The 27,462-nt window shown below is 36.1% G+C and overlaps 1 protein-coding gene across 17 annotated transcripts in view; it reads right to left on the bottom strand.

The window, feature by feature from the left end:
• The window catches only part of FNBP1 (formin binding protein 1), a 182,910-nt gene that overhangs the window by 24,342 nt on the left and 131,106 nt on the right, over positions 1-27,462 (bottom strand). For 7 of the 17 annotated variants that reach the window (XM_043982570.1, XM_043982568.1, XM_043982572.1 and 4 more), the window contains exons 7-10: positions 14,316-14,444; positions 12,363-12,509; positions 1,329-1,526; positions 178-360 (exon numbers count right to left, since the gene is read on the bottom strand). In XM_043982570.1, the coding sequence (XP_043838505.1) occupies positions 178-360; positions 1,329-1,526; positions 12,363-12,509; positions 14,316-14,444 (657 nt within the window). The remainder of the gene's footprint in view (positions 1-177; positions 361-1,328; positions 1,527-12,362; positions 12,510-14,315; positions 14,445-27,462) is intronic. The other 10 variants (XM_043982582.1, XM_043982584.1, XM_043982583.1 and 7 more) reach the window with 3 other exon arrangements.

The following is a 27,462-nucleotide window of genomic DNA, read 5'->3' as shown; positions in this document are numbered from 1 at the left end:
ATGTGTTCTGTGGTCTCACTGTGAAATTCTTGATCACAATTGATCATAGATTATTCTTTCTCACTTTTTTGATGCTGTAGTGAAACACAATAGTCATTCACAAACAAAACTCAGTACAGAGAACAGAATATGCAACAAAAGCACGCAAGAGAGACAGCTATCTAGAGCAGAACTTACCCCACGCTTTAGACTCCTGAAGCAGTGGATTTTGGGTTTGGAGGTCATGAACTCGTTGAAGCGATGGGAGAGGGGCTCCTTTTGCTGCTTGGGAGACTGGGGGCCGTTGGGAACAGCAGAGGGTGAGGCAGAGGCAGGGGGAGGAGGGGGGGGCTGATGGGGGGATGTTAAAAGGGACATAAGCTACGTATAAGAGATGGAGCAGTGAGAGAGTAAAAACCAGAAACAAGAAGACACAAAACAAAAATAAGCATCAAATAATATTTGAAGTACAAAGCAATTAAAACACAAATAATTAAATATTTATGCCATGGTCCAAAAGAAAACGTGTAAAATGTGTTAAAACAGGATGACAAAAGTGAAGGTTTAGTAAGTAAAGCAACGGAAAGAACAGCAAGAAATAGTTGATAAAAAGCTCATGCAGACTTTTACATGCAAACTGCATTTCATTAAGTTATTCTTTACTAGTTCTATGGACAAGTCAAAAAAAGAAATAGTATTCAGCTACCTGAACTCACACAAATCAGTAGAAGAAGATTTATCCAAACACTCAAATTACTCTATTATCTAGAAAACAGCAAGGTTTATCATCTTTTGTGTTTCTGAATTATGCGTAGACTATCCTAAGTATAAAGCAGAAACACTGCCGTGATCATATTTTATAACCCCAGGTTAATGCTGCCATGTAGTTGCATCCCATTGTCAAAACTAAAAAAAAAAAGTTTTCACAGATACAAGTTAACATGAGTTCAAAAAGCGGGTTAATGAATGATAATGGTTCAATAAAAGTAATATGGAAAATTTCTTCAAAATTCCCTTTCCCAAACCAAGTTAACACAGGTTTTAAGAATTTAGAAATGTGAAAATAGTGATGTAAAGCTGCCCAGAGTAATTAGGGTGTTAGTATGCATGACACAATGTAAGTACCATATGGCATCTGAGTTATAAACAAATGGCCATGGCAAAGACATAACCATCCACAATAAATAAAAGCAACGCAATTTAGAAATCTTCTTTTTAAAGATAAATAGAAAGTGACAAAACAACACATCCATTTTTTTATATTCTGAAACTTAACATTTAAAAATCTTAGTTGAAAAGATCACAAGACAAAGGGGTATTTAAACCCCCAGAATTCAAACCTGCAGTACCTTATTTTTTTTGATGAAGGGCCACAGTTTTCCCTTGGACTTGCTAGCAAATTTGAGCTCTGTTTTGCTGTCCCCTCTGGAATTCGAAAGACTAGTTTCAGATATAGTACGCTTCATTGGCTGCGTGTAATCCTCAAATTCAATGTCTCCAGGAGGTTCAAACCCCGATTTGTAGGCTTCTATTACCAATTGTGAATCCTGAAAATGACACAAAAAAGATATTTACATTCAAATAGGTGTACAATGAATTACAAAGCTTCATTTTATTAGAATAATTGGTTTATGTAGTTAAACTACATATCAGATATCTGTAAAGCTGTCTGTAAATCTTTTTTGTTTTTGTTGTTGTTTGTTTGTTTGTTTTTGTGGGGCAATGAGGGTTAAGTGACTTGCCCAGGGTCACAACAGCTAGTAAGTGTCAAGTGTCTGAGGCCAGATTTGAACTCAGGTCCTCCTGAATCCAGGGCCAGTGCTTTATCCGCTGTGCCACATAGCTACCCCACTGTCTGTAAATCTTAAAGGACACAAGTAAGTGTGAGCTATGAAACCGATTGGCTTGATTTCCAGTATGTTGTACAAAATAAGCACTTGATAGTAAATGGCACTTTTTCATCATCATTTATATACAGAAAAGAATGTTGCTAAGAACTATTAAATAAAAAGACACACTGAATATGCACAACCACTACCAAATTTCTTTGGGAGAAAAAATTATGTGTTATTCCTCCTATCAAAACATCTCAAAACAATTATCTAATACAGAAAAACTTGTAAAGCAAAAGGCTTATTAGTCAATTGCTCTAATGAAAACATGTAGATAAGCTGATAAAACATTACATCTACAACAGATGTATTGACTAAAACATTTATTAAACACCAACTATGTACAACGTGCTATGTATGTGCAAAGTCTGGGCAGTGAAGGAAAGGGAGATAGAAAGACATATAAGACATGGTTCTTGTCCTTAAGAAGCTCACAATCTAGAAAACATGATAAGAAATATACAGAAATAAATATAAATTAGAACATTTACAAGAGTATAAAAGAATGTAAAGTACTACATGATTAGATGAGGGAGAAATACTGCTAGAAATGCAGAAGGAAATTAAAAGTTAATATATATGGCTTGCCTTCTCAGTGGTGATCCTAGATTGCTTATTAGCTCCATAAATAGATTCCAGAACAAAATAAAAGTTTTAAACAATATCCATATTAAACATATTTTCTCATAAGCAAAAATTAGCTTTTTTGCATAACTCCAAAGCTGTGCAAAAAGGTAATGTTTTTCTCTTATTTTTAGTTAAATGAGTTATGGAACAAAAATTTACTCACAATATATATTGTCCCAAATATAACTTACTGAAAAGCAATAAAAAAGCATTGTAGAATATGGATATATATATATGTGTGTGTATATATATACATACACACACATACACACTCGTCAGGCATATTAACAGAACAAAGGACATTTATTTTAGCAAGACCACATGAAGAAAACAATTATAAATTGGAAAAAATGATTCTTAATATAATTTTACATTTTAAATGAAGTAATAAGTTTGAGGGATGTTTTGTCAAATTGTAGAAATAATTTCACTTAAATGCTAAAAAGGAAAAAAATTTAAATACTTTGGCAATTCCAGAAAACAACTGTACATTATGTTCTATACTTAGCATTAGGATTAGTGAGATATACTGGATATCAGTGACTTACTATACAACTCTAGCAAAAACAATACTACCACAGAGATCTCTTTAAGAGAGATCATATAAAAAACCTGGGAAGATTTGTATGAATTGTTACAGAGATAAATAACCAGGAGAACAATTACACAATGAGTACAGTAACTGATCAATGCAGTAATCAGTTGTGATTTTAGAATACTAAAGGTGAAGTATGCTTTCTACATTAGCAGAATAGAAGGTGTGAAATGAAGCATCCATTTTTTGACATGGCCAATGTATTGGTTTCATTTTCTTGGATTGTACTTATTTGTTATAAGGGCAGCTCTTTATTGGAGTCTATTGGGGGAGTCACTGGGAAATATCAGGAAAAGAAAAAATTAAAACATTTATTTTTAAAATTAAATTTCATTTTTTCAATAAATAAAAATCCTTTTCTGCTTCCCACTTCTCTGTCATTGATAAAGAAGAAAAAGAAAACCCCTGTTACAAACATGTGTTAAAACATTTTGGGGGGAGGGTGGGGGAATGAGGTTTAAGTGACTTGCCCAGGGTCACACAGCTAGTAAGTGTCAAGTGTCTGAGTCTGGATTTGAACTCAGGTCCTCCAGAATCCAGGGCCGGTGCTTTATCCACTGCACCACCTAGCTGCCCCCCAAAATTTATTTTTTTAAGAAAGATAGTGTACCAGCCAAGACAAACCCAGGAACTATATGAACACTACAAAACACTTTTCACACAAATAAAGTCAGATCTAAACAACTGGAAAAATATTAATGGCTCATGGGTAGGTAATAAAAATGATAATTCTACCTGAATGCATTTGTTTATTCAGTGTCATATCAAACTACCAAAAATATTTTATAGAGAGCTAGAAAAAATCATAACAAAATTCATCTGGAAGAATAAAAGATAAAGAATATACAGGGAATTAATTAATGAAAACAAACGTGAAGAAAGGTAACCTAGACACATTAGATCTCAAATTGTATTATAAAGCTGTAATCATCAAAACTATCTGGTAACTGGCTAAGAAATAGAGAGGTCAATCAGTGGAATAGATTAGGTACACAAGACTCAATAGTAAATGACCATAGTAATCTAGAGTTTAATAAACCCCAAAACCCCAGATTTTGGGATAAGAACGCAGTATTTGACAAAAATATCTGGGAAAACTGGAAAATAGTATGGCAGAAACTAGGTATAGACCATTATCTTACACCAAAAACCAAGATAAGGTTAAAATGGGTACATGATTTAAACATAAAGGGTGATACCATAAGCAAATTAGGAATGGAAGGAATAGTTTACCTGTCAGATCTAGGGAGAAGGGAAGAATTTATGACCAAACAAGAGATAGAGAGCTTTACTATATGTAAAATAGACAGTTTTGATTATATTAAGGCAAAAAAGGTCTTACACAAACAAAATCAACGCAATCAAGATTAAAAGGAAAGCAGAAAGCTGAGAAACAATTTTTATAACAAGTTTCTCTGATAAGACCTCATTTCTCAAATATATAAAGAACTGAGTCAATTTTATAAGAATACATGTCATTCCTCAACTGATAAATGAACAGGCAGTTTTCAGATAAAGAAATCAAAGCTAAATTATAGCTATATGAAAAATACTCTAAATGACTATTGATTAAAGAAATGCAAATTAAAATAACTCTGAGATACCATCTCACACCTACTAGATTGATTAATATGACAGTAAAGGAAAATGATAGATGTTTGTAGGGAATGTGGGAAAATTGGGACATTAATGCATTTTTGGTGGAATTGTGAACTGATACAACCATTCTGGAGAGCAATATGCCCAAAGAGCTATAAAAGTGTGCATACCCTTTCATCTAGCAATACCACTACTAGGTCTGTATCCCAAAGAGGTCAAAAGAGGGGAAATAACTTATCTGTACAAAAATAGTTATAGCAGCTCTTTTTATAGTGTCAAAGAAGTGAAATCAAGGAGATGCTCATCAGTGGGAGAATGGCTGAACAAGCTGTGGTATATGATTGTAATGGAATATTGCTGTACTATAAGAAATGATGAGCAGGCCAATTTCAGAAAAACTTGGAAAGACATAGACTGATGCAAAATGAACAGGTCAGAACCAGAAGAATATTGCATACAGTAGCAGCAACACTGTATAATGATTAATGATGAAGGATTTGGCTATTCTCAGCAATACAATGATCCATGACAATTTCAGAGGACTCATGATGAAAAATGTTGTCCACCTCCAGAGAAAGAACTGATGGGGTCTGAATGCAGATCGAATACTATTTTTCACTTTCTATATTTTTCCTATGTTTTTCCCCCTATGTATCTTCTTTCACAACATGACTAATATGGTAATATGTTTTTCATGACTGAACATGTATTACCTATATCAAATCACTTACTGCTCAGGGAAGGAAAAGGTGAAGGAGGGGGAAATTTTGGAACTCAATAAATTTTTTTTCTTTTTGTTTTTGTTTTTTGGTGAGGCAATTGGAGTTAAGTGACTTGCCCAGGGTCACACAGCTAGTAAGTGTTAAGTGTCTGATGCCGGATTTGAACTCAGGTCCTCCTGAATCCAGGGCCAGTGCTCTATCCACTGCGCCACCTAGCTGCCCCTTCAATAAATTTTTTTAAAAAATGAATGTTAAAAATTGTCTTTGCATGTAACCAGGAAAAAAAAATATTATTTGAAAAACAAAAGAGAGATACTGGCAGAGATTAGAGCAAATAAACCTAGGGAGCATACAGGCAGAAAAGAAATTGACTCTGCATGACTCTGGGGGAAAAAAATTTTTTTTTATGTAATTGCAACATTTCTGATCAATTCAATTGTGATATACATAAGATTTATTCTAAAGAATAAGTGTGATACAAAATATATTGGAGAATACAGAAATGAATCAGGTATTGGAAAAGTCAGGCATAATGGGGATATACCACTTTAAATGTTTTATTGAGTGTGTATTCAGAAAATATATACAGAATTAAATATTTAAAAATATTTTAGGGGGCAGCTAGGTGGTGCAGTGGATAAAGCACCGGCCCTGGATTCAGGAGGACCTGAGTTCAAATCCAGACTCAGACACTTGACATATACTAGCTGTGTGATCCTGGGCAAGTCACTTAACCCTCATTGCCCCCACACACGCGCAAAAAAAAAAAGTTAAAAACAAAAATTAAATTAAAATATTTTACATCTTTGAAGAGTAATGTTAGTTGACTTCAACTGTGTCACACAAAATTTTTCTTGCTTTCTGAAAAGGTTACAATTAAATAAGAGCCATAAATTGAGAGCTAGAACAAACCTTATAAGTCAGCTGGTACAAATGCCTCATTTTACACTTAAGGAAACTGAGGGTTAAAGATCTTAGGTGACTTGTCCAAGGTCACATTATTAAGTGTCAGGGGTAGAATTTCAACCCAGATTCTCCAACTTTGAGTCTAATGCTTTTTCGACTGCCTCCCTCTATCTCTCATTATGGAAAAAGTTCAACTTAAATACTATTATTGACTGATTCTTTACAAGGTAAATTCTTCAGTGAATACAATTTCAGCATAAACTGTGCAATGTTTCTTGTTAACACCATTCACAGTATAAAATTTGTTTATCACCAATTGTTTGCTTTTTAATGGCTGTCATTTAATAATCAATGAAAATTTATTATAATGCCACAAACATTATAAGACTGATCCTATCATATTATGCTATAACAAAGTTTTCCACTGGTAATTGGTCAAACATATTAATGTGGAGATTAAAGAAGGATAGTCATACTTTAAATTTGCCTGATCTCATATACCTAAAGCTCTTTGTACAGGCTGATGGGTGGTTTGGGCAGAGTAAAGATTGGGGATTACCAGAATTCACTTTCAAGTGCCCACTGTAGATATAAGAAAAAATATTATTTATCACTGATGGCTAGATAACCTAAAAATGCTTTCAGTAAAACCATCCAAAAGTAATTCAAACGAAGTGAAGCATTTATTCCATACTGGATTTTATGTGAAGCCTACCAAGAGATAGCCTCCCTTCACTTTTTATCTCCTCTCCATTTCCATTTGTTGAAATGCTTCATCACTCAAGACAGAAATAACTTTTTGTTCCTTAGATTTAGCACAGTAATTTCTTTGTAAGTCTATTATGTGCTTATATTCTATTTTGCATTATAGCTGCTACAGTTGAATGATGCCTATTCCCCCATAAAATCTGGGCACACTCTCTTTAAAAATCCACACAATGCTGGTGGAAAGAATAGAGACTCAGAAAAATCTGGATGGCAGGGCACATGTGTAGAGAACATGTAAATCCAGCACACGTGTAGCACACATGAAGTACAGAGTCTGGTAATGTCATAGCAGCTATTCTCTTGCTGGCCCTGCTCCCAGTTGTGTCCCAACTGCCCCCCCTTCCCAACCTCTGCACCCTTTCGCTTTTATTCTCTCTCCACTTGGGCTATTCTCCTTGCTGCCCTCTACTGGGCCATAACTGTAGTCTCTAACTGAAGGGAGATTCTTTTCCATACATGGCAGAGTTCCCTTTGCCATTGTTTCCCTCTTTTAAAAAGTGTATTGTCGGGGCAGCTAGGTGGCACAGTGGATAGAGCACCGGCCCTGGATTCAGGAGGACCTGAGTTCAAATCCGGCCTCAGACACTTGACACTAGCTGTGTGACCCTGGGCAAGTCACTTAACCCCCCATAACCCCACAAAAAAACAAACAAAAAAAAAGTGTATTGTCCAGAAGCCAAGATTTATATCTTTTAGTGAGCAAGGTAGGCTCTCATAAAACCAGGCACTGGACTAGAGGGGAAAAATGAGTTCTTCATAGGGACAGAGTCTTGTCAGATCCTGGGATCACACTTCTGGAATAAGACTGGATTATGAAATAATTTCCTCATGGCTAGCAGTATCCAAGTACCAGTCCAACTCTTGTATATGAATTAGGGTTAAAAAGTCCTCCTTAATTCTCCAATTTCTGATTGTCAATCTGAACTCCCCCTCAAGCCACATTGGACTGGCTGTATTCCAACAAATAATGAAAACTATTCAAGTCTGAGGCACAGAGGATTCTCTCAGCACCCCACCCCTTTACCCAAAGGGTTTGTCTTAAAAGTAGGGAAGGCAAGAACAAAATGGCTAGGTGAAGCTGCTAAGAGCACAACTTTGTGTCCATCGGAAGTCCTTTGTTCTCAGTTCCTAACCTTTCACAAGCATATGAGACCAGCACCAAACTTCTAACACTCTGAGCCACCCAATATAGAGATTTTTATTCTTGTTGGAGTTGCCCACCAGATTTCAAATTCTAAGAAGCTTAGATCCTGATTCTGACTTAATCTGTTATCAATCCACGTCTAGTACAATCTCTACCTGCTTCCTATTCATTTCTCCAATGCTAAACACATTCTATCTCCCCTCTCAAGCTCCTTTTCTCCATATTTCATCCAGATTTATATCCTTGGCACAAGTACCTTTTGCTATTAACTTCCCCTCAAATTCTTCCTCTATTTCATTCTCTCAACACCATACATCCTAACTGTGCCCTCTACCTATTCTCTCCTGGCAATTTATTTTACTATGCCATCTGGAATTCCAATTTGTTATTAATAAGCTTCTTTTTCATTCTCCATTACTTACTCCTATAGTCAATCCATCTCTTCCCATTGACTTAGCTCTCCTCTCTACATTTCTTACAACCCTCTGTAATACAGGCTACTTTTCCTACTTCCTTTTTCTTCACTGAGACGGAATCGGCACGTCTTTTTAATACCCTATCCATATAGATTATTAACCTTCTCAATGCCTATCATGACTACACTCTACTACTTCAGCTACCTACAAATATAGTCAAATTCTGGACCTCATTCTCACTCAAAACTGTTCTACCTCCAAAATTCCCTAATCTGATCATTGTTTTCCTTTCACTTCTTCCACTCCCCATATCTTTTCTAAGAGAATTATGGTTTCTGAGGGTTAACCTCATCTTGACCTTCATTCCCTTAGTCCCTCCCCATTTTCTTTCAGTATACAAACTCTCCACATACCTGATCTTGACATTCTTATCACTTCAATAGCATCCTTTTCTTTTCTTTTTTTTTTTTTGGCTGAGCAATGGGGGTTAAGTGACTTGTCCAGGGTCGCACAGCTAGTAAGTGTCAAGTGTCCTCAGACACTACTCAAAGACTCCACTCCCCTTCCAATTGGAAACTGCAGAAAACCATTCTTGGGGCAGAGTGGTAGCAAGCAGTTAGGAGATGACTTGTCCAGGGCCGGTGCTTTATCCACTGTGCCACCTAGCCTCCCCCAATATCATCCTTTTCCCAACACTTGGACATCCTCTACTTTCTTGATCCAAGTCTCAACTCTACCTTCTATACTACTCATAAGCTATCAAATACTTCTCTGAAATCAAATAGAGTGAGTCTTCTACAAAATTCCACTATCTAAGCTCAGTTAGATAACCTCTCACTGCTACATAGTAAATCTTTTATTCTTTTGTCTGTTTTTTTGTTTTTGTTTTTTGAGGGGTTTTTTTGCTTTTGTAGGAAGAGAGCTAGAAGGGACCTTAGAGTTCTCGTCAAATCCAACCCCCTCATTTTACAAATGAGGGAACTGAGGCCCTGAGAAGCTCTTTTATTTGTACAAAGTTCCAAAGAAAGTAAGCAGGGTCAAGATTTGAACCTTTCTATATGGCAGGGAACCATGCCATTTCTCAATTCTTAATGATTATTACATACCCCACACAATGGCTTTAAGCACCAACTCTATTCCCTGTACCATCCATTAAATCAGTGGTGACAAACTCAAATAAAGCCACTAATAAAAGCCACGTTACAGAAAAATCACATATTAACATTGTCTATGTTTTATTTTATTTTCATTTATTTAAGATTTAGCAATTACATTTTAATCTGGTTTGGGCCTACCTGGGAGTGTTGTGAGCTGCACACAGGCTGTTGGGATGTGTGTTTGACATCTCAACAACAGAATAACCCCTATTACATTATTGATATTGAATATAACTGACTCTAAGTCTTCTTTTAAGCTTCTCAAGATTCTTATAGATATATCGTTCTCTCCAGTCTCAGCTAAAATCTATAACTTTTATCCTGAATCCCATCTTATCCATTTCCCCTTTTCTGTCACTTTACTTTGCTACCAGTGCCATTCTCTTCTTCAATGAACAAAAATATCCATGTTCCCTACTTTAAAACAAAACAATTTTTTCCTTGATCAGTTGATCATCCTATGTCTTTCCTCCAAAAATTTCTATAAATAACTGTAATACAAAATGAAATATTACATTTGTTGCTACCTCACAATCTATAAATCCTTAAGCTTTTGTAATCTGGCTTCCTTCCAATAGTGAACAAAAACAACTCTGCAAGTGTCCTAATAACCTTTAAAAAAAATCTTTAAATCCAATTACTTTTTCCATCCCTATCCTCTTATACCTCTCCATCATAGACACTTGACAATGTGATCACCCCTTTCTTTCTTGGTAATCTTTTCTCCTTTGGCTTCCATAACCTGAATTCTCATGATTTGCTTCCTACCTCTATGACTTCTGTCTTCTTAGTTCCTCATGTTCTTCCTTCCTCTTTGATCAGGGTGATCACTAAGGTTCTGTCCTTGACCCTCTTTTCTCTCTCCTTACTGGTAATTTCAACCCCTCCAATAGCTTTATCATCTCCATGTAGCTGGACTGTCAAATCTATACCAATAACTCTCTATCAGAGACAGAATCCAATCTTTTCATCTGTGCTGAATATACCACTAACACCTCAAACTCATTTGCAAAATTAAACTCATCACAAAAAAACCTCCATTTCCCTGTTTCTGTTGACAGTGTTACTTACTATCCTTTCAATCGTCCAGTTGTCTTCATTCTCCCTCATCTCCTACATCCTATCAGTTACCAAAATCTATTAAATCTAACTCTGCAAACTCTACCTCAGATCAGGGACCCATTCAACTCCCTTTGTCCCATTCCAGTTTAAGTTCCCATTTCTGCAGCCTAGAGAAATGCAATAGCTTTCTAACTGGTCTTCCTGCCTCCATCAGGGCCCCTTCTCCAATCCATCCTTTATATAACTTCTTTAATAATATTTCTAAAACATTGATATGACTCTGTCACTCTGCTACTCAAAGACTCCACTCCCCTTCCAATTGGAAACTGCAGAAAACCCTTCTTGGGGCAGAGTGGTAGCAAGCAGTTAGGAGATGACAAGTAAGGCTCCCAGATCTCTTTATAGATTCTGAACTCCTGGTTAGAAACTCCAACTTTCACTTTCCAAGTCAGATTTGCATGAGACCTTGAACGGGAGAATGGATAATTAGTTGTCAGTGTTTGGTACACAGTAAGCTGTTTCTGTTCAGGTACAGGTAAGACTAGATGATCACTGTGCCTTCCACCCTAACCAGTGATTCTTTCTCTTATTTTATCCTGTTCTTTTGCCCCTTAAAGCACCCACCACCTGAGAAACAAACCAAAAAAACCTACCTATTCTTGGATTTAGTCTGGGAGCATTATGGGATGACAACTTGATGTAAGCTTCAGGTATGTTTAATACTACCAAAGAGAACTACTATCTCCTTTCCCAAGAGCTATCGCTATCTTTTTTTTGGGGGGGGGCAGGGCGGGACAACGGCAGTTAAGTGACTTGCCCAGGGTCACACAGCTAGTAAGTGTCAAGTGTCTGAGGCCAGATTTGAACTCAGGTACTCCTGAATCCAGGGCCAGCACTTTAACCACTGCACCACCTAGCTGCCCCCATCTCTATCTTTTTTGAGTAAAGAGAGGGTTCTCTCAAAGAACAGGCTTAGAAAATTGCCCTATTGGCAATATTGTCCACAGCCAACAAATAATGTCCTCATCTATATGAGACTAAAGAAACTAAATAGTAAAACTGACAGTTATCCCAACATTCAATTACAAATATTAATAAAAAACTAAAGAAAATGACTATTTTCATAATTTAAAGAATTTGCAAAAGAGCAAGACTCTTCAAATTAGCAAAGAAGCAATTAAGATATACTTCAAAAATAACTAGTCTGATTTGATAACTGTTTAGTAAATTTAATGAAGATATTATTCATGTTTTATGAAAGGCAAAAGTGATTTAGATACTAAGCTATGAAAAGGCTTTCCACGACAAACTAAATACTTCGTTTTTATAAATCAGAATGACAAAATTCTGCATACAGATAAAAAATGTAGTGCACATATCATCTTCCCCAATGTTCTCCCACATATTGAAACACAGAGTTTGGGAAAGCACTTTTAAAACAATGAAGCCACCATATACTGAAACACTGGCTCTATAATCAAAGTTCTATACTTACATTTTTCTGATCAATAGATTCAGCTGCTTTTGCTATTCCATCCAGACATTTCCCAATGATTGGTATCACTTGGCGATCCACCTCAGCATAAGTTTTCATTGATTCACCAATTCTGACTATCCTCCTCTCCTCCATCTCTTGTATTTTCTGAAACATTATGTTTTGTATATGATCAATTTAAATATTTTTCTAGGATTTAAGAAAGCTTTATTTCCCCAGGATGGTAACATTCAAAATGTTCTTTTTTTTTTTTTTAAGAATGAAAGTGGTCTTTTATTTGGTGCTAGGGAAAGTAATAGAGTGGGAAGCCAAAGACTTCCCCAAACAGAAGGAAGGCAAAAGCCAAGATGTTCTTTCAGAGATGAGGAGGTCAATTAAAGAGAGTCACTGACCAGTTAATTGCATCTGAATATTGGACATGCTTTTCAGCAGGTGTCAAATTCGCAGGCTGTAGCCCATAAAACTCTCTGAGTCAATGCTCAGCCAGCAGGGATCCATTTCTATTTAAGTTTGACATCACTGCTTTAAAGAATAAAGAGTGATCTAAAAATGTCATTAAGATTCATATTGCATAGATTTTATCAGGTCATCCCCAAATCTGATTGTAGTAAGGTTTCAAACATCAATGATGCTTTATTTTTTAACATGACTTTATTCATTTGAATGTATCATCTAATGTTTTATGCTTTCTCATTGTTTTCCACAAGAAAAGTTTATCTTCATATGAATAACTGCTTTCACCTACTACTTCCATTGAAATTGAAATAAAATGAGTGTTCCCTACATTTGAAGAAACCCTCTGTTGGTGGTGTTAATATAAGTCCATGTATGTCTTCAACAAGAAACTGAAGTTTACTATTTCTGTAAATTTCTGTTTGCTATTTCTATAAAACTATTAATTTTCTGTAATGTTCCTGCTCAAGTAAAAATGAACCAAAACAAAACTGAAAGAAATGTCAACCCCTGTTTGAGTTTCACATTTTATGAATGTTTTAAAATGCTGAAGTAGAGAATGGGGATTCTCAGGCTAAATAAATCTGAGATATCAGGAAAAACATCAATATATTATTTATCTTTAAGGTAAGGCAAGATATTACTAAGGGTTATCCCCAGGGGCAGCTAGGTGGCGCAGTGGATAGAGCACCGGCCCTGGAGTCAGGAGTACCTGAGTTCAAATCCGGCCTCAGACACTTAACACTTACTAGCTGTGTGACCCTGGGCAAGTCACTTAACCCCAATTGCCTATCTAAAAAAAAAAAAAAGAGTTAACCCCAAATCCTTTCCAAAGGACACATTTTAAAATGTTTCTTTGGTGTACCACTCTATTTATTCCTTGAAAATCCTAAAATTATAATTTTTCAGGATCTTAATGTTGTGTACTAAGTTTTTTCTTAAAAAATGATTTGGCTTTCCATACTATTTCTATTTGTTTTTGGTTTTTGAGGTTTTTCCTTTTTGCTCTGATCCTTTTTTCACAGTGTGACTAATGCAGAAATATGTTTAATGTGATTGTACATATATAATCAGACTGCTTGCTGTCTTGGAGAGGGAGGAAAATCTTAAATTTATTTATTTATTTATTTATTTATTTTATTTTTTTGTGTGTGTGTGAGGCAATTGGGGTTAAGTGACTTGCCCAGGGTCACACAGCTAGTAAGTGTCTGAGGCCAGATTTGAACTCAGGTACTCCTGAATCCAGGGCCAGTGCTTATCCACTGCGCCATCTAGCTGCCCCAGGAGGAAAATTTTAAACTAGAAATCTTATAAATACAAATATTGAAAACTATTTCTACATGTAACTGGAAAATAATAAAATATTTTTATGAAAGAAAAAAATTTTTTAAATGATTTGGTTTAGTGAGAAAGTTAGATTATATTTATTTGTAAATCACAGTCACAACTGTGAACATGATTTAAAAAAAAAAAAAAAACAACAACCCACAATTCTTTTACCTGAAAGATGCTTGGTATGTGAGTATAATAATGTTCATGCTGTTCATGGTTGAACTTCTGAAGAGTGGATGAGTAATCTGCCTTGCTATCTTCTGCCATTTGATGCCGTAATTGAGCTTGTTGCCGTGCCTTTGAAAATTAAAAAACAAACAAAAACAAAAAAACCCCCATCATACTCTGATTTACACTCATGGAAAATACAAAGCAATAGCTTTAGTCACTCAGCAAAATAATCATTAAAAAAATTTACAACCTGTTTATTTTAAACCCACTATAATTAGGTACTCCTTGGGTAGTTTTCTACCCTTTATATTTCAGTTCTATCCTTTTTAACACTGCTTTTCTCAAAATATGTATAGTAAAATTGTACATCTTTATTTCTCTTCTGGATCTTAAATTGGTCTTTATGTTATAACTGAAAAATCAGTATTCCTTTGTGGTAGGAGCAACATCTACTACTAATCTGATTGGACCCATAGCAGTAATACTTCTACATATGTTAACCCCCCCCCCCCTGCCAAAAGAACAATGAAACCATTCTCAAGATTTAATTGGTCCAGGGACTAAGGCTCAAATTGTTGACTGTAGTTTCCTGGTTCCTAAAGCACCAAAGCCCAGCATAGTTGTCTGTATTCCTCAGGCTTGGTGGATTTCCCACTTCCCCTCAAGTCAATATGCCCTTCTGATTAGAAACACCATAGTGGCAAACATGGAAACAAGGGAGCTAAATCCAATTCAACCAATGCTGGGTTTATAATGAATATCTTTCCTTTGATATTTCTGAGTAACATTCCTTCTAGTATATTTTATATGGCCTGAGTTTTTCATTTCATTCTAAGCATGAAACTGAACCACTGAATGGAACTATGTCAGGCCCAATCCAGAAAATCATCATAAATTGTATAGGATCCTCCTTAATTCTTCAGAATTGTTTATTCTTCTTACCCTAGTTTAAAAAATATTTTAAAAAGTGACATCTTTTGTTTTTACATTACTATAATTTGTAAGTATGTCTTTCCCAACTTTACTACTTAGAACCATTCTTTGTAAAAACAATTTTTAAAAAGGGGGTGGGGGAAGCAGATCAGTAATACTAAGTAATCAATCAAGTCCATGATCTGTCCAACCTTATTATCCTCTGGTATCTCTCTTCCCTTTTATAACTAAATTCCTTGAGGAGGCTGTCTATAATCCATACCTCCACTTTCTTCTCTCACTCACTAAGCTCTCTTCAGTCGGTCTTCTGACTAGGAGTGTGCTGGAGATAGCTCTTACTGGCTCCCCATAGTTAATTTCAAGTGTATTTACAACTTATAAGTCAGCAAATGCTAAAATCAGGACTTTGTTTATTGCTCTACTGGTTGCTAGACTTAAGAAAGTGATAGCAGAAAATGTTAATAATTCATATTTAACATAAAAGCATGCCTTGAATTTTTGGAGAGCTAGTTGTTAAACATTTACCAGTGCACCCTTGCTTCTGACTTCATCATTCAATTGAATCTACTCACTCCAAAGATACCAGTGATCACTTAATTGTCAAATCGAATGGTCTTTCCTCAATTTTCATCATTCTTGACACTGTCAATCACCCTTTTCTCCTAACAGGAAAAACTATATACATATATACATGTTTGCATGTAAGATAAATAACAAATAAAAACATGGCAAACTACTTGGAGAAGACTGAATGAATAACTAGGGGAAAGAGGGAAGAACCAGAATGGATCTTATTGCATTATCTGATTATGTAGCAAGTTGGTTTTTTTATAAAAACAAAAAACTGAGTTATGTATGTGTTTTTACAGTATATGTTATAAATACACACCCTTCTTTGTACCACTGGTCTAGACCTATGATTACATTTTAACCCTGTTTGCCTCAGTTTTCTCATCTGTAAAATGATCCAGAGAAGGAAACAGCAAACTACTCCAGTATCTTTGCCAAGAAAACCCCAAATGGGGTCACAAAGAGTTGGACATTACTAACATGCAAATGCCATTCAGATACTCAATTAATCTATAATATGTCATCTCAGAAAGTTGCCTTGTGAACCAAGAGGTTAAATAATTTGCCCATTGTGTCATAATCTGGATATTACTGTGAAGATTTAAACCCAGGTCTCCCTGAACCTGATATAGCTCCTCTATGCCAGGCTTCCTTGACATATAGCATTTCATTAAGTTGTATAATACACTTGGTGTGTGGCAATGATGTACTAAAAGGGTGATAACAAGGCTGAGACTTAGAAATCATAAAGCAACATGGAAAGGTACTCTGACTTCCTAATTTTGGAAAAAGCCCATTTTTTCTCACTATAAAACTCTTGTGTTGGACTTTCAAATGAAAAGCCTAAATTAAGTAAACCATGAAGGTTTGTTTCATTTTATGTAAGCATAGTTGATAACATCGAACATCATTTCCCCTCCCCTCCTTCATGTACTTTATTGGTTTCCTGCCTTTGTAAGTAAGTATTTAGTCAGATACTGATTTTTCACTTCCTTGACACAATTCAGTCACATCATAGGGTAAAAACCCCAAGGTGCTAATTTATACCTAGTTCCTTTATTTTATTCTCTATTTGTACCATAAAACTTCCCAAACGAAGATGATGTTCTTAAAATTTCCAACTGAATTTCCCTAAGTTTTTTTTCCCTTCTTTCTCAGAGCTTTGTTACCTGTTCTCACCACGAAACTACTTGTTTCTTGCCTACAATCTGCTTATTTTAGTTACCACTTTTTTTTTTTTTTGGCTGAGCCTCTTATTAGCTCTCTTCCTGTCCATAAACCTTGACTTTCCTTTGTGTACAGTATGGAAAAAAAAATCCAAACTTCTTTTTCCTAACTGCCCCTCTCCCCCATACTTACTCCAGCACATACAAAAACCCTTTTCCTGTTAAAATGACAGCTATCCTACCTGTGTATATTGCAACTGCTCCCAAAATAAGACCTCACATTCACAAATCTTTATCAATGATATTTATAGAATACCTTCAGTTTTGCAATCTGTTTATATAGTATTAAAGCTAAAAATGTGAGAAAGGTTGTTAGTTTTTTAATTCCTTTAAAAAAATTCCCAAAGTCAATATTTCCCCAAATACTTTTTAGCTACTGTTCCACTTCTCTCTTCCCCCACTTTTTAAAAGAGATAATTTTAAATACCATATTTCTAGGAAAACAATTCTTAAAATTATTTTCTTTAAAAGTTCAAAATTTGATACAAGAAGACATTTCCTCAACAATAAATCTTTGAATGTTTAATTCATAATAGCCAGAAACTAACAAGGGGCAACAAGAAAGTTTCAGAGTTCCATCTATTTAAAAATTGCTCTAGTTCTTCTTCTTTCAACTCCTATGTCATTTAATAACTCTTTTATGTCCTCCTTTGGCTGTATAATTGCTTTTAAAAGGGCATTAACATAATTGTTTCATGATGCACTTTGTTTTGTTTCCAATATAGATTTAGAATCTTAATGAGAAAATGAATACTAGATATGAATTGAAGTAGCTGAATAGGGAATAACAGAGAAAACTGAGCCAAACAATTTTGCTGAGTAGAAGATAAGGAAAAAAACTTTCTTCTGAGGGAACCTCTTTAGCTTTTATGGTAAGGAAGCTTATCACCTTGAATGTTTTTATTGAATACAAAGTTTATATAAAGTTGTTAATAGAGTATCTAAACATCCTTTCCTATAGCCATAGAATGTCAGCACATTTGTTTTTGTTTTTGGTTTGGTTTTTTTTTACATATAAGGTATTTTATTTTTTCCGTTACATGTAAAGATAGTTCTCAACTTTTGCTTATACAAGCTTTACAATTTCAGATTTTTCTCCCTCCCTCCCCTCCCTCCCCCCTCCCCTAGACAGCAGGTAATCTGATATAGGTTTTATATATATATCTATATACATATACATATATATATACACACATATATATATATATCCATAATAACATTAATCCTATTTCTGCATTAATCCTGTTATAAGAGAAAAAATCAGGGCAGTAATGCAAAACCTCAAAATAGAAAAAAAAAAACAAAACAACAGCACCCAAAACAAAAGAAATAGTATGGTTCAATCAGCATCTATACTCCACAGTTCTTTCTTTCTTTTTTTTTCTTGGATTTGGAGATCCTCTTCTATCATGAGTTCCCTGGAACTCTTCTGTACCATTGCATTGGTGAGAAGAATATAGTCCATCACAGTAGGTCAACACTCAATGTTGATGTACTGTGTACAATGTTCTTCTGGTTCTGCTCATCTCACTCATCATCAGCTCACGCAAGACCCTCCAGGTTTCTCTGAACTCCTCCTGCTCATCATTTCTTACAGCACAATAGTATTCCATTGTATTCATATACCACAACTTGTCCAGCCATTCCCCAATTGATGGGCACCCCCTCAACTTCCAATTCCTTGCTACCACGTAAAGAGCAGCTATAAATATTTTTGTACATGTGGGTCCCTTTCCCCCTTCCATGATTTCTTTGGGAAAAAGACCTAAAAGTGGAATTGCTGGGTCAAAGGGTATGTCAGCACATTTGTAAAAACAGAAATAAACTAAAAAAACCAATATAAAAATACCATTATGTATCAAACTTTAATAGAGCCCCAGCAGGAATACGGTAGCATTTTATTCTTTCTTGACCACTTCCCAGCTACTAAAGATCAATAATCACTTATGAATCCCATTCTGTATTGCCACCTAAGAACATACTATTGTTCTAGGGAACTTCTAATATGAAAGCCCTATTTTTGTTTCCGTAAGCTGCTACTTGTTTATTTAAACAATACAATATAAGATTCCATTTCTGAATTCATTGTTGAATCATAAGACAGTTACTCATTATTACAAACACATTTTCCTAACATTTTTAAGACTTAAGAAAAAATATCTTAAAAAGACACAATCAATAAGCAATTATATATTTTAAACAGTATTGCTGGGGCAGCTAGGTGGTGCAGCAGATAAAGCACCGCCCTTGGATTCAGGAGGACCTGAGTTCGAATCTGGCCTAAGACACTTTACACTTACTAGCTATGTGACCTTGGGCAAGTCACTTAACTCTCACTGCCCTACCCTATCCCCCCCCCCCCAATAAATGGTATTGCTTCTTATGCCTATAGGTAAATAAAGATCTTCATAACAATAATTTTACTGTTTGTCATTTCCTTTTAAGTGGCACTGAAAAATCTGTTCCCCCCCACCCCAGAAGTATAACATTTCAGTTCTAAAAGATTTTTTAAAATTTCTCCACTGACCTATCAAAAAAATTTCAGATGACTTCCCACCTCCTGTTTCTTTTTCCCTTATGCCTCCTGAGTATTAAATACTTATATTTTTTGCAAGACACCATATTATTTGGAATGTATGAAGTTTTTTTTAATAAGTTAGTCAGAGAATTCATAAATAAGAATCTAAAAACGTCTTCAACGAGGATATATTAGCCCAAAGCTGCCAAGAGTTTCAAGCACAAAAAATAGACTATGGTTATTTCTGTTTTAATGCTTCTTTTAAAAACATGAATGTATTCCAATGCAATTGATATACTAGGGACTGATTTGAGCACAAGATGAATTTTGTGTTTGTTTATGCTTGATTTCATCTATGAGAGAACACAAAAACCATATCACATCACAATCACTCACAAGCTGCCACTCTTCTTATGCTCATATCTGCAAGCAAACCTGGGGTCTTTTTAAAGCACAAATGACATATTTACTGTATAACTTCTGGTGAAATAAGAGCTATGGGCTGAGGAGGGCTACCTACCATCTCTCCCACCTTCAACCAAGGACAAAGCCTCTGGGCCCAGAATGTTGGCAATACTCTTTTTTTTTTTGGCGGGGCAATGGGGGTTAAGTGACTTGCCCAGGGTCACACAGCTAGTAAGTGTCAAGTGTCTGAGGCCTGATTTGAACTCAGGTCCTCCTGAATCCAGGGCCGGTGCTTTATCCACTGCGCCACCTAGCTGCCCCGTTGGCAATACTCTTGCTAGTAGTGGTGGTGATGGTGGTGGTGGTGGTGGTGGTGGGAGGAGGAGGAGGAGGAGGAGGAGGAAGAGGAGTTTTTAGTAATAGTTGTTAGTAGTAGTAGCAGCAACAACAGCAGTAGCAGCTAATATTTATATAGTGCTTACTATGTGCCAAGAATTGTGCTAAGCACTTTACAATTATTATCTCATTTGATCCTTACAAGAATTCTAGAAGGTAGACGCTATTGTTATCTCTATTTTACAGATGATGAAATGCAGGCAAGCAAAGGGTAAATGACTTGTCCAGGGTCAGAGAGATAGGAAATATGTGAAGCTGGATTTGAATTCATGTCTTCCTGACTCCAGGCCCAGCACTCTATCTACTGGCACTCTACTGACCTAGTTGCCTCAACCATGCCAGGGCTCGATGGGAATCCTCAGTCACTAAATAAACATTTATTAAGTGCCCACTATGTGCCAAACACCATACAAAGCACCAGGGGACACAAAAAGAGGCAAAAGACAATCCATGACCTTAAGAGACTCACAACTAATGGGGGAGACAACAAGCAAAAAAAAAACAACAACCCAAATTACAAACAACTATTTTCAGGATAAATAGGAAATAATTTTAAAAGGGGAAGGCTCTAGAATTAATAGGGGTTAGGGAAAGACTTCCTGTAGAAGACAGGCTTTAGTTGGGATTTAAAGGAAGTCAGGGAAGACAGGAGGAGGAGATGAAGAGGGAGAAGTATTCCAGACATGGAGGACAGCCAGAGAAAGTGTCTAAAGCAAAGGAAGTTTCTTGTTCATGGCACAACCTCCAGTATCACTGGATCAGAGTACCATTACAAAAGAGTAAGGTGTTAAGAAAACTGGAAAGGTAGGAAAGAGCTAGGTTATGAAGGGTTTTGAATACCAAAGACAGGATTTTGTACTTGATCCTGAAGGTGACAGGGAGTCACTGGAGTTTCTTGAGTAGGGAAAGGGTGATGTAGTTGGATCTGTGATTTCAGAAAATTACTTTGGTGGCTGAATGGAGGATGCATTGGAGTGGGAAAAACTGGCAGACACACAAGAAGGCTATTGCAATAATCCAGGCATGAGGTGATGAGGTTATGTACTAGAGTGGTGGCAATGTCAGGGGAGAGAAGGGAACATATTCAAGAGGTGTTGCAAAGGTGAAATCAAACACAGCTTGAATATAGGGGGAAGGGAAGTTGAGAGATAGTGAGTTGAGGATGACTCAGACTGTGAGCCTGAAGGATTGGGAGGATGGAGTTGCCCTCCACAGTAATGGGGGAAGGTAGAAGGGGTGAGGGATTAGGAGATATAATGAATTCAGTTTTGTAGATGTTGAGTTTAAGATGCCTGCTGGAAATACAGTTTGAGATGTCTGAAAAGCAGTAGGAGATGAAAGACTAAAGGTCAGCAGAGAATTTGGGGCAGGATAGGTAGGTTCCAGAATCATCAATATAGTAATTCAATCCATGGGAACTGATGAGATCACCAAGTGTAGTTTAGTGGGAGAAGAGAAAAAGGTCCAGGATAGGGGGCAGCTAGGTGGCGCAGTGGATAAAGCACCGGCCCTGGATTCAGGAGGACCTGAATTCAAAACCGGCCTCAGACACTTGACACTTAACTAGCTGTGTGATCCTGGCCAAGTCACTTAATCCTCATTGCCCTGGGGAGGTGAGGAGGGGGAGGTTGGGAAGGCCTAGGATAGAACCTAGGTAGACACTAATGGTTAAAGGATCTGGGGTCTGAATGAGGAATCAGCAAAGGAGACTAGGAAATGGTCTGATAGGTTGAATAAGTGAACAAGAAAATGAGCCAGACCTTCTTCTAACCTAGTTGTCCTCCATCTCCTTCTGTTTGTGTCCCATGAGTGAAGGTGGCAAGGGGCCAGGCTGACTTCCATTTGTGCCAGCACAAGGCAACTCCCATCTCCTGCTGCCAACCTGATCTCCCAAAAGTGATGTGGAGAACCTCCTGTGCAATTGGGAAAACATTCCCTTTTCCCTTAGGTCTTCCATCTGCTGCTGTGCCTGTCTCTTGAGGGAAGAAGAATGTCACTAGAGAGTGGGACTTTCATCTCCTACTGTGTAAGCGAAACAGCCTAATCTCCAGCCTTCAGAGCTGAAGATGAGAGTGGAAAATGGGTCTTCTTGAGCCTTCCATCTCCCGGTGAACTTGTCTCCAGCCTTATTCCAAGCCTCTTTTGGGAAAAAGAGTGGCACCTTCCTCCACTCAGTGATGAAAGTCTCACACCAATCATATCCTACACATCAAAGTGATTCTTAACCCCTATAGGTCATCATTCAAACCCCATTCCCTATCCTGCCCCACTCTGGATTCTTTTTTCTCACCCATCTGAACTCTCCCCAAGGTTCCAACCAAGCATCATCCTCTCCCTTCCACTGTATCTTCTGGAATGCCTATTCCATAGGCAACAAACTTCGCTTCATTCTAAATCTTTTCCTCTCTTACTCCTTCCATCTTCTAGCTATTACAGATAATTCACAACCTTCTGGTGACATAGTATCCCTGGCCACCCTTTACAATACTGACTATACCATCATTGATTTTATCAGTTCACTGGTTGAGGTGGGAGAGTTGAATATTTCTTGCTGTCCAGTGCCACCTGGAAAAGTTCTCTCACCACCTTGATCACTCAGTAACCTCTCCTCCATTGAGGTTCATGTGATTCATCTCTACTACCCAATCAAAATCCTAGTAGTTTAAAAAAATCCTAATAGTTGCTATATAGAAACATGTAGATCATTCCCCTTTCTTCCTTAATGAGTTTGGTACATGACTCACTTTTTTTTTCCACCTCATCAATCCCTATCCTCATATCTAGAAACTTCAAAATATACACTGACTCTAACTTCAACACTCTAATAACTCAATTACTCAACCTACTCATTTCCCATGACCTAGAAAAAAATTTTTTCCCCATTTGACCACTTCCTTCTTATTCTAATGCCTTAATTTTGTCTGTACAGAAGTTTTTAAGTTTCAAGTAATCCAGGTTATCTATACCTCTTATTTGGTTAAGAATATATTTTTTATCCATAGCTGTAAGATGTATTTAGTCTGTTTCTTTTTTGATTTTTAAAAATAATGATTGTTAATATTAAGGTAGCATATATATAGTAGAATATGGTATAAAGTGTTGGTCTAAGCCTAATTTCTATCAGAATGCTTTCTAGTTTTCCCAGCAATGAGTTTTTCCTAGGTAATTTATGTTTTCCAATTTTATCAAACATTGTGTTATTAAGTTATATTGTTTCTGATTCTCCTGTCTAGTTTGTTCCATTGATCTAACTATTTTTAAACAATACCAGAGAGTTTTGATAACCACTTACTGTATAATATAGAATGAGGTGTAGAACAACTCTTCATTGATTGCTCCAATTTTGGGGCACCCCTTCAGATTCCCATTCTTTGCCACATTTAAAAGACCTACAAATGTTTTTATACATCCTTAGAGATTGTTTGCTAAGGACTACTCCTTCCCCTTAATCTACCCTCTCTGAATCTCCCTCCCCACTTTCCCCTTTTTCTCTCCCATTTCCTTGTTGAATTAAATGTTATTTCCATACCCAAGTGTGTATGTGTTCTTCCTTCTTTTAACCAGTTCAGATAAGACTGAGGTTTAACAATCAATCATTCTCCTCTGTCCATTCTTTGTTTGTGTAAGTGCCTACTTGTTCACCTTGATTATGTAAAATAATTTCCCCTGACCTTCCTTTCCTCCTCAGTGTATTCTACTTCTCTCTCATTTCTCCATATATTTTTCAAATACAAAGTGTGCTTTTATTTATTTTTTAAAATGTATTATTTAACATTCATTTAATTTTTTTTAATTCTAAGTTTTCTCCCTCCATCCCCCTCATTGAGAACTATATATGTGGAATTATGCAAAACCTATTTCTGTATTAGCCATGTTGAAAAAAAAAAAGATTTGAGAAAAGCTCGGATTTATAAGAACTGATGCAAATTGAATTGAGCAGAACTAGGAAAATATTTTACAAAGTAACAGCAATACTGTTTGATGATCAATTGTGAATAACTTATCTATTCTCAGCAATACAATGATCCAAGACAATTTCAAAGGACTCATGATGAAAGATACTATCCACCTCCATAGAAAGGACTGATGGAATCAGATCAAAGCATGCTATTTTCCACTTAAATTTTTCTATGGGGTTTCCCTTGCTTTGGGTTTGACTATTGTCTTTTTTCACAACATGACTAATATCGTAATATGTTTTGCATGATTGAACATGCATAACCTAAACTTTTTTTAAAAGCAAGAAAAATAAAGAAAGTGAAAAAATTATATTTCAATCTGCACTGAGTTTATCAGCTCTCTCTCTCTCTGAAGGTGAATAGCATTTTTCATCATGAGCCCTTTAGAATTGTATTGGATCATAGTAGCTAAGTCTTTCACAGTTGATCATTACAATATTGCTATTACTGTATACAATGATCTCCTGGTTCATCTCACTTTATTCTGCATCAGTTCATATAAGTCTTCCCAGGTTTTCCTAAAACTATCCTTTTCATTCTTTCTTATAGCACAATCATATATCACTATGTGTTCAGTCATTCCTCAATTGATAAGCGTGCCCTCAATCTCCAATTCTTTGCCATCACAAATTTTGTACATAAGGGTCCTTTTCCTTTTTGTTTTGGTTTCTTTGAGACACAGTAGTAGTATTAATGCTGGGTCAAAGAGTATGCACAATTTTGGGCATACTTCCAAATTGTTTTCCAGAATGGTTGGACTAGTTTACAATTCCACCAACAGTGCTTTGGTGTCCCAATTCTTCCATATCCTTTCCAGCATTTGTCATTTTCCTTTTCTATCATGTTAGCCAATCTGATAGGCATGAGATCGTATCTCAAAGTTGTTTCAATATATAGAGAATTTCTGGCTTTGATTTCTTTTTCTGAAAACTTCTTATCAATTGGGGAATGGCCCTATTTTTTATAAATTTGACTCAGTTTTCTAAATATTTGAGATGTGAGGCCTTTATCAGAGAAACCTGCTGTAAAAAACTTTCCCTAGTGTCCTGCTTTCCCTCTAATATTGGTTTCATTGGTTTTATTTGTGCCTTTAAGAATCTGGATGCTCTGACGGTATACATATAATCTATATCAAATTGCTTGCCTTCTCAAGGAGGGGAGAAGAGTGGGAGAGAATATGGAACTCAAAATTTCAAAAAACAAGTGTTAATAATTTTGTTTACATGTAACTGAGAAAAATTAAAATTAAATGTAAAAAATAATTTTAATGTTCAAAAATAATTTGGATGCTCTGCCATTTGGTGTATATATGACAAGTACTGATATTACTTCATTGTCTATACTTTTATACGTTTTAGGAAAATGTAGCTTCCCTGATTTTCTCTTTTAATTAGAGTTATTTTTGCTTTTGCTTTGTCTGAGATTATGATTGCTATCCCCTGTCTTTTTAACTTCAGTTGAAGGATGCTAGATTCTTCTCCAGCCCCTTATTTTAATTCTGTGTGTGTCTTTCTATTTCAAATGTGTTTCTCATAAATTATACATTGTTGGATTCTGGTTTCTAATCCATTCTGCTATCTGTTTTATGGATGAGCTCACCCCATTCACACTCAGAGTTATGATTACTAACTGTGTATTTCCTTCTATCTCATTTTTTTTTCTTTCTTCTCTTTTTACTATCCCTCCTCAAAAGTCTATTTTGTTTCTGACCACTATCTCTCTTACTCCATCCTCCCTGCCCCCAAAATTTATTAAACTGTGTAAAGATGAAAAAACTAAAAGGGTGCCCATTAGTTTGGGAATGGCTAAACAAACTGGTATAAAACATAATGGAATAATACTGTGCTGTAAGAAATGATTAATTGGATGGTTTCAGAGAAACCTAAGAAGTCTATATCATGTAAACTAATGCAAAAAAACGAGGCAGTATACTAAAGACAAAAAACTGATCAAAGTTTCTAAATCTAAGGATGGATGAGAAGGCACTATGAAACAAATATTTTTGGGTATGGCCAATGAATTAATGTTCTTCGATTGAATGTGCATATTGGCTTTTCTTCTTTCTGCAATTTGAGATGGGGGAGATGTGAGGGAGAGAAAATGTTTAATTGAAAAAATAAAATGCAATAAACATATAGGATGATAGGGCAGCAAGGTGGCACAGTGGATAGAGGACCAGTCCTGGAGACAACATATCTTCATAAGTTAAAATCTGACCTCTGATGCTTACTAGCTGTAGGACCCTGGGCAAGTCACTTAGCTGTTTGCCTCAGTTTCCTCTTCTGTAAAATGAGCTGGTGAAGGAAATGGCAAGCTACCCCAAAAACTTTGCCAAGAAAACCCAAAATTGGGGTCACAAAAAGTAGACACAACTGAAAAGGCTGAACAACAACAAATATAATGATAGCTGGTGAAGTTGGAAGGATCAAATGAGAATTTGTTAAGGCTGTAAGAAACATGGATATGTTTATAGGCAGTAATGAAAGAACCAGTACATAGGAAGAGGCTGAAGATTTAAAAAGGAAAGGGAATGATAATGGAGGCAATCTGATGGAGAAGATGGGAAAGAACAGAAACAAGGGTCCTTGTAGAGAGCAAGGGCCACATCATCATCTGAGACAGATGTGAAAGAAGAGATAATTGGGGGAGATATCTGAGTAATGTGAGATGAGGAGGGCAAAAGAAGAAACTCTCAGCAAATGGACTCAATTTTTTTTCTTGGTGAAATGTAAGGTGAAACAGGACTATTATTTCTCTTGTTCTGGTTATAATACTTCTATTAATTCATTCTAAGATTGTATTTGCTCTACTTAGCACTAGTTAAGTCTGCCTTCTCCAGACAATTTTCACTACTATTATGACCCCTAATGTCCAGTTTCTATTACTTACAAATTTGCTTACATCTCATCCATAAACAAGCCTCTCTAGACACCACCATCTCTGCAAGTCTTTTGTCCTATATTACTCCTGACCCTCTTTTAGCTCAATCCTAAGAAAAAGCTGGTTATCTTGTTGTCTTGCTTCCTCTCCTCTGTATTTTTTTTTAAACCTATTATAATCTGGCTTTTGACCTTATCATTACACAGAACAGTCCTTTCCAAAGTCACCAATAATCTCTAAATTACTGTATCTGTATC

Source organism: Dromiciops gliroides, chromosome 2 (genome assembly GCF_019393635.1).
Source record: "Dromiciops gliroides isolate mDroGli1 chromosome 2, mDroGli1.pri, whole genome shotgun sequence".
Lineage (NCBI taxonomy): Eukaryota > Metazoa > Chordata > Mammalia > Microbiotheria > Microbiotheriidae > Dromiciops > Dromiciops gliroides.
Note: the sequence above shows the minus strand (reverse complement) of the source record. Positions and strands in the feature narration are given on the sequence as shown.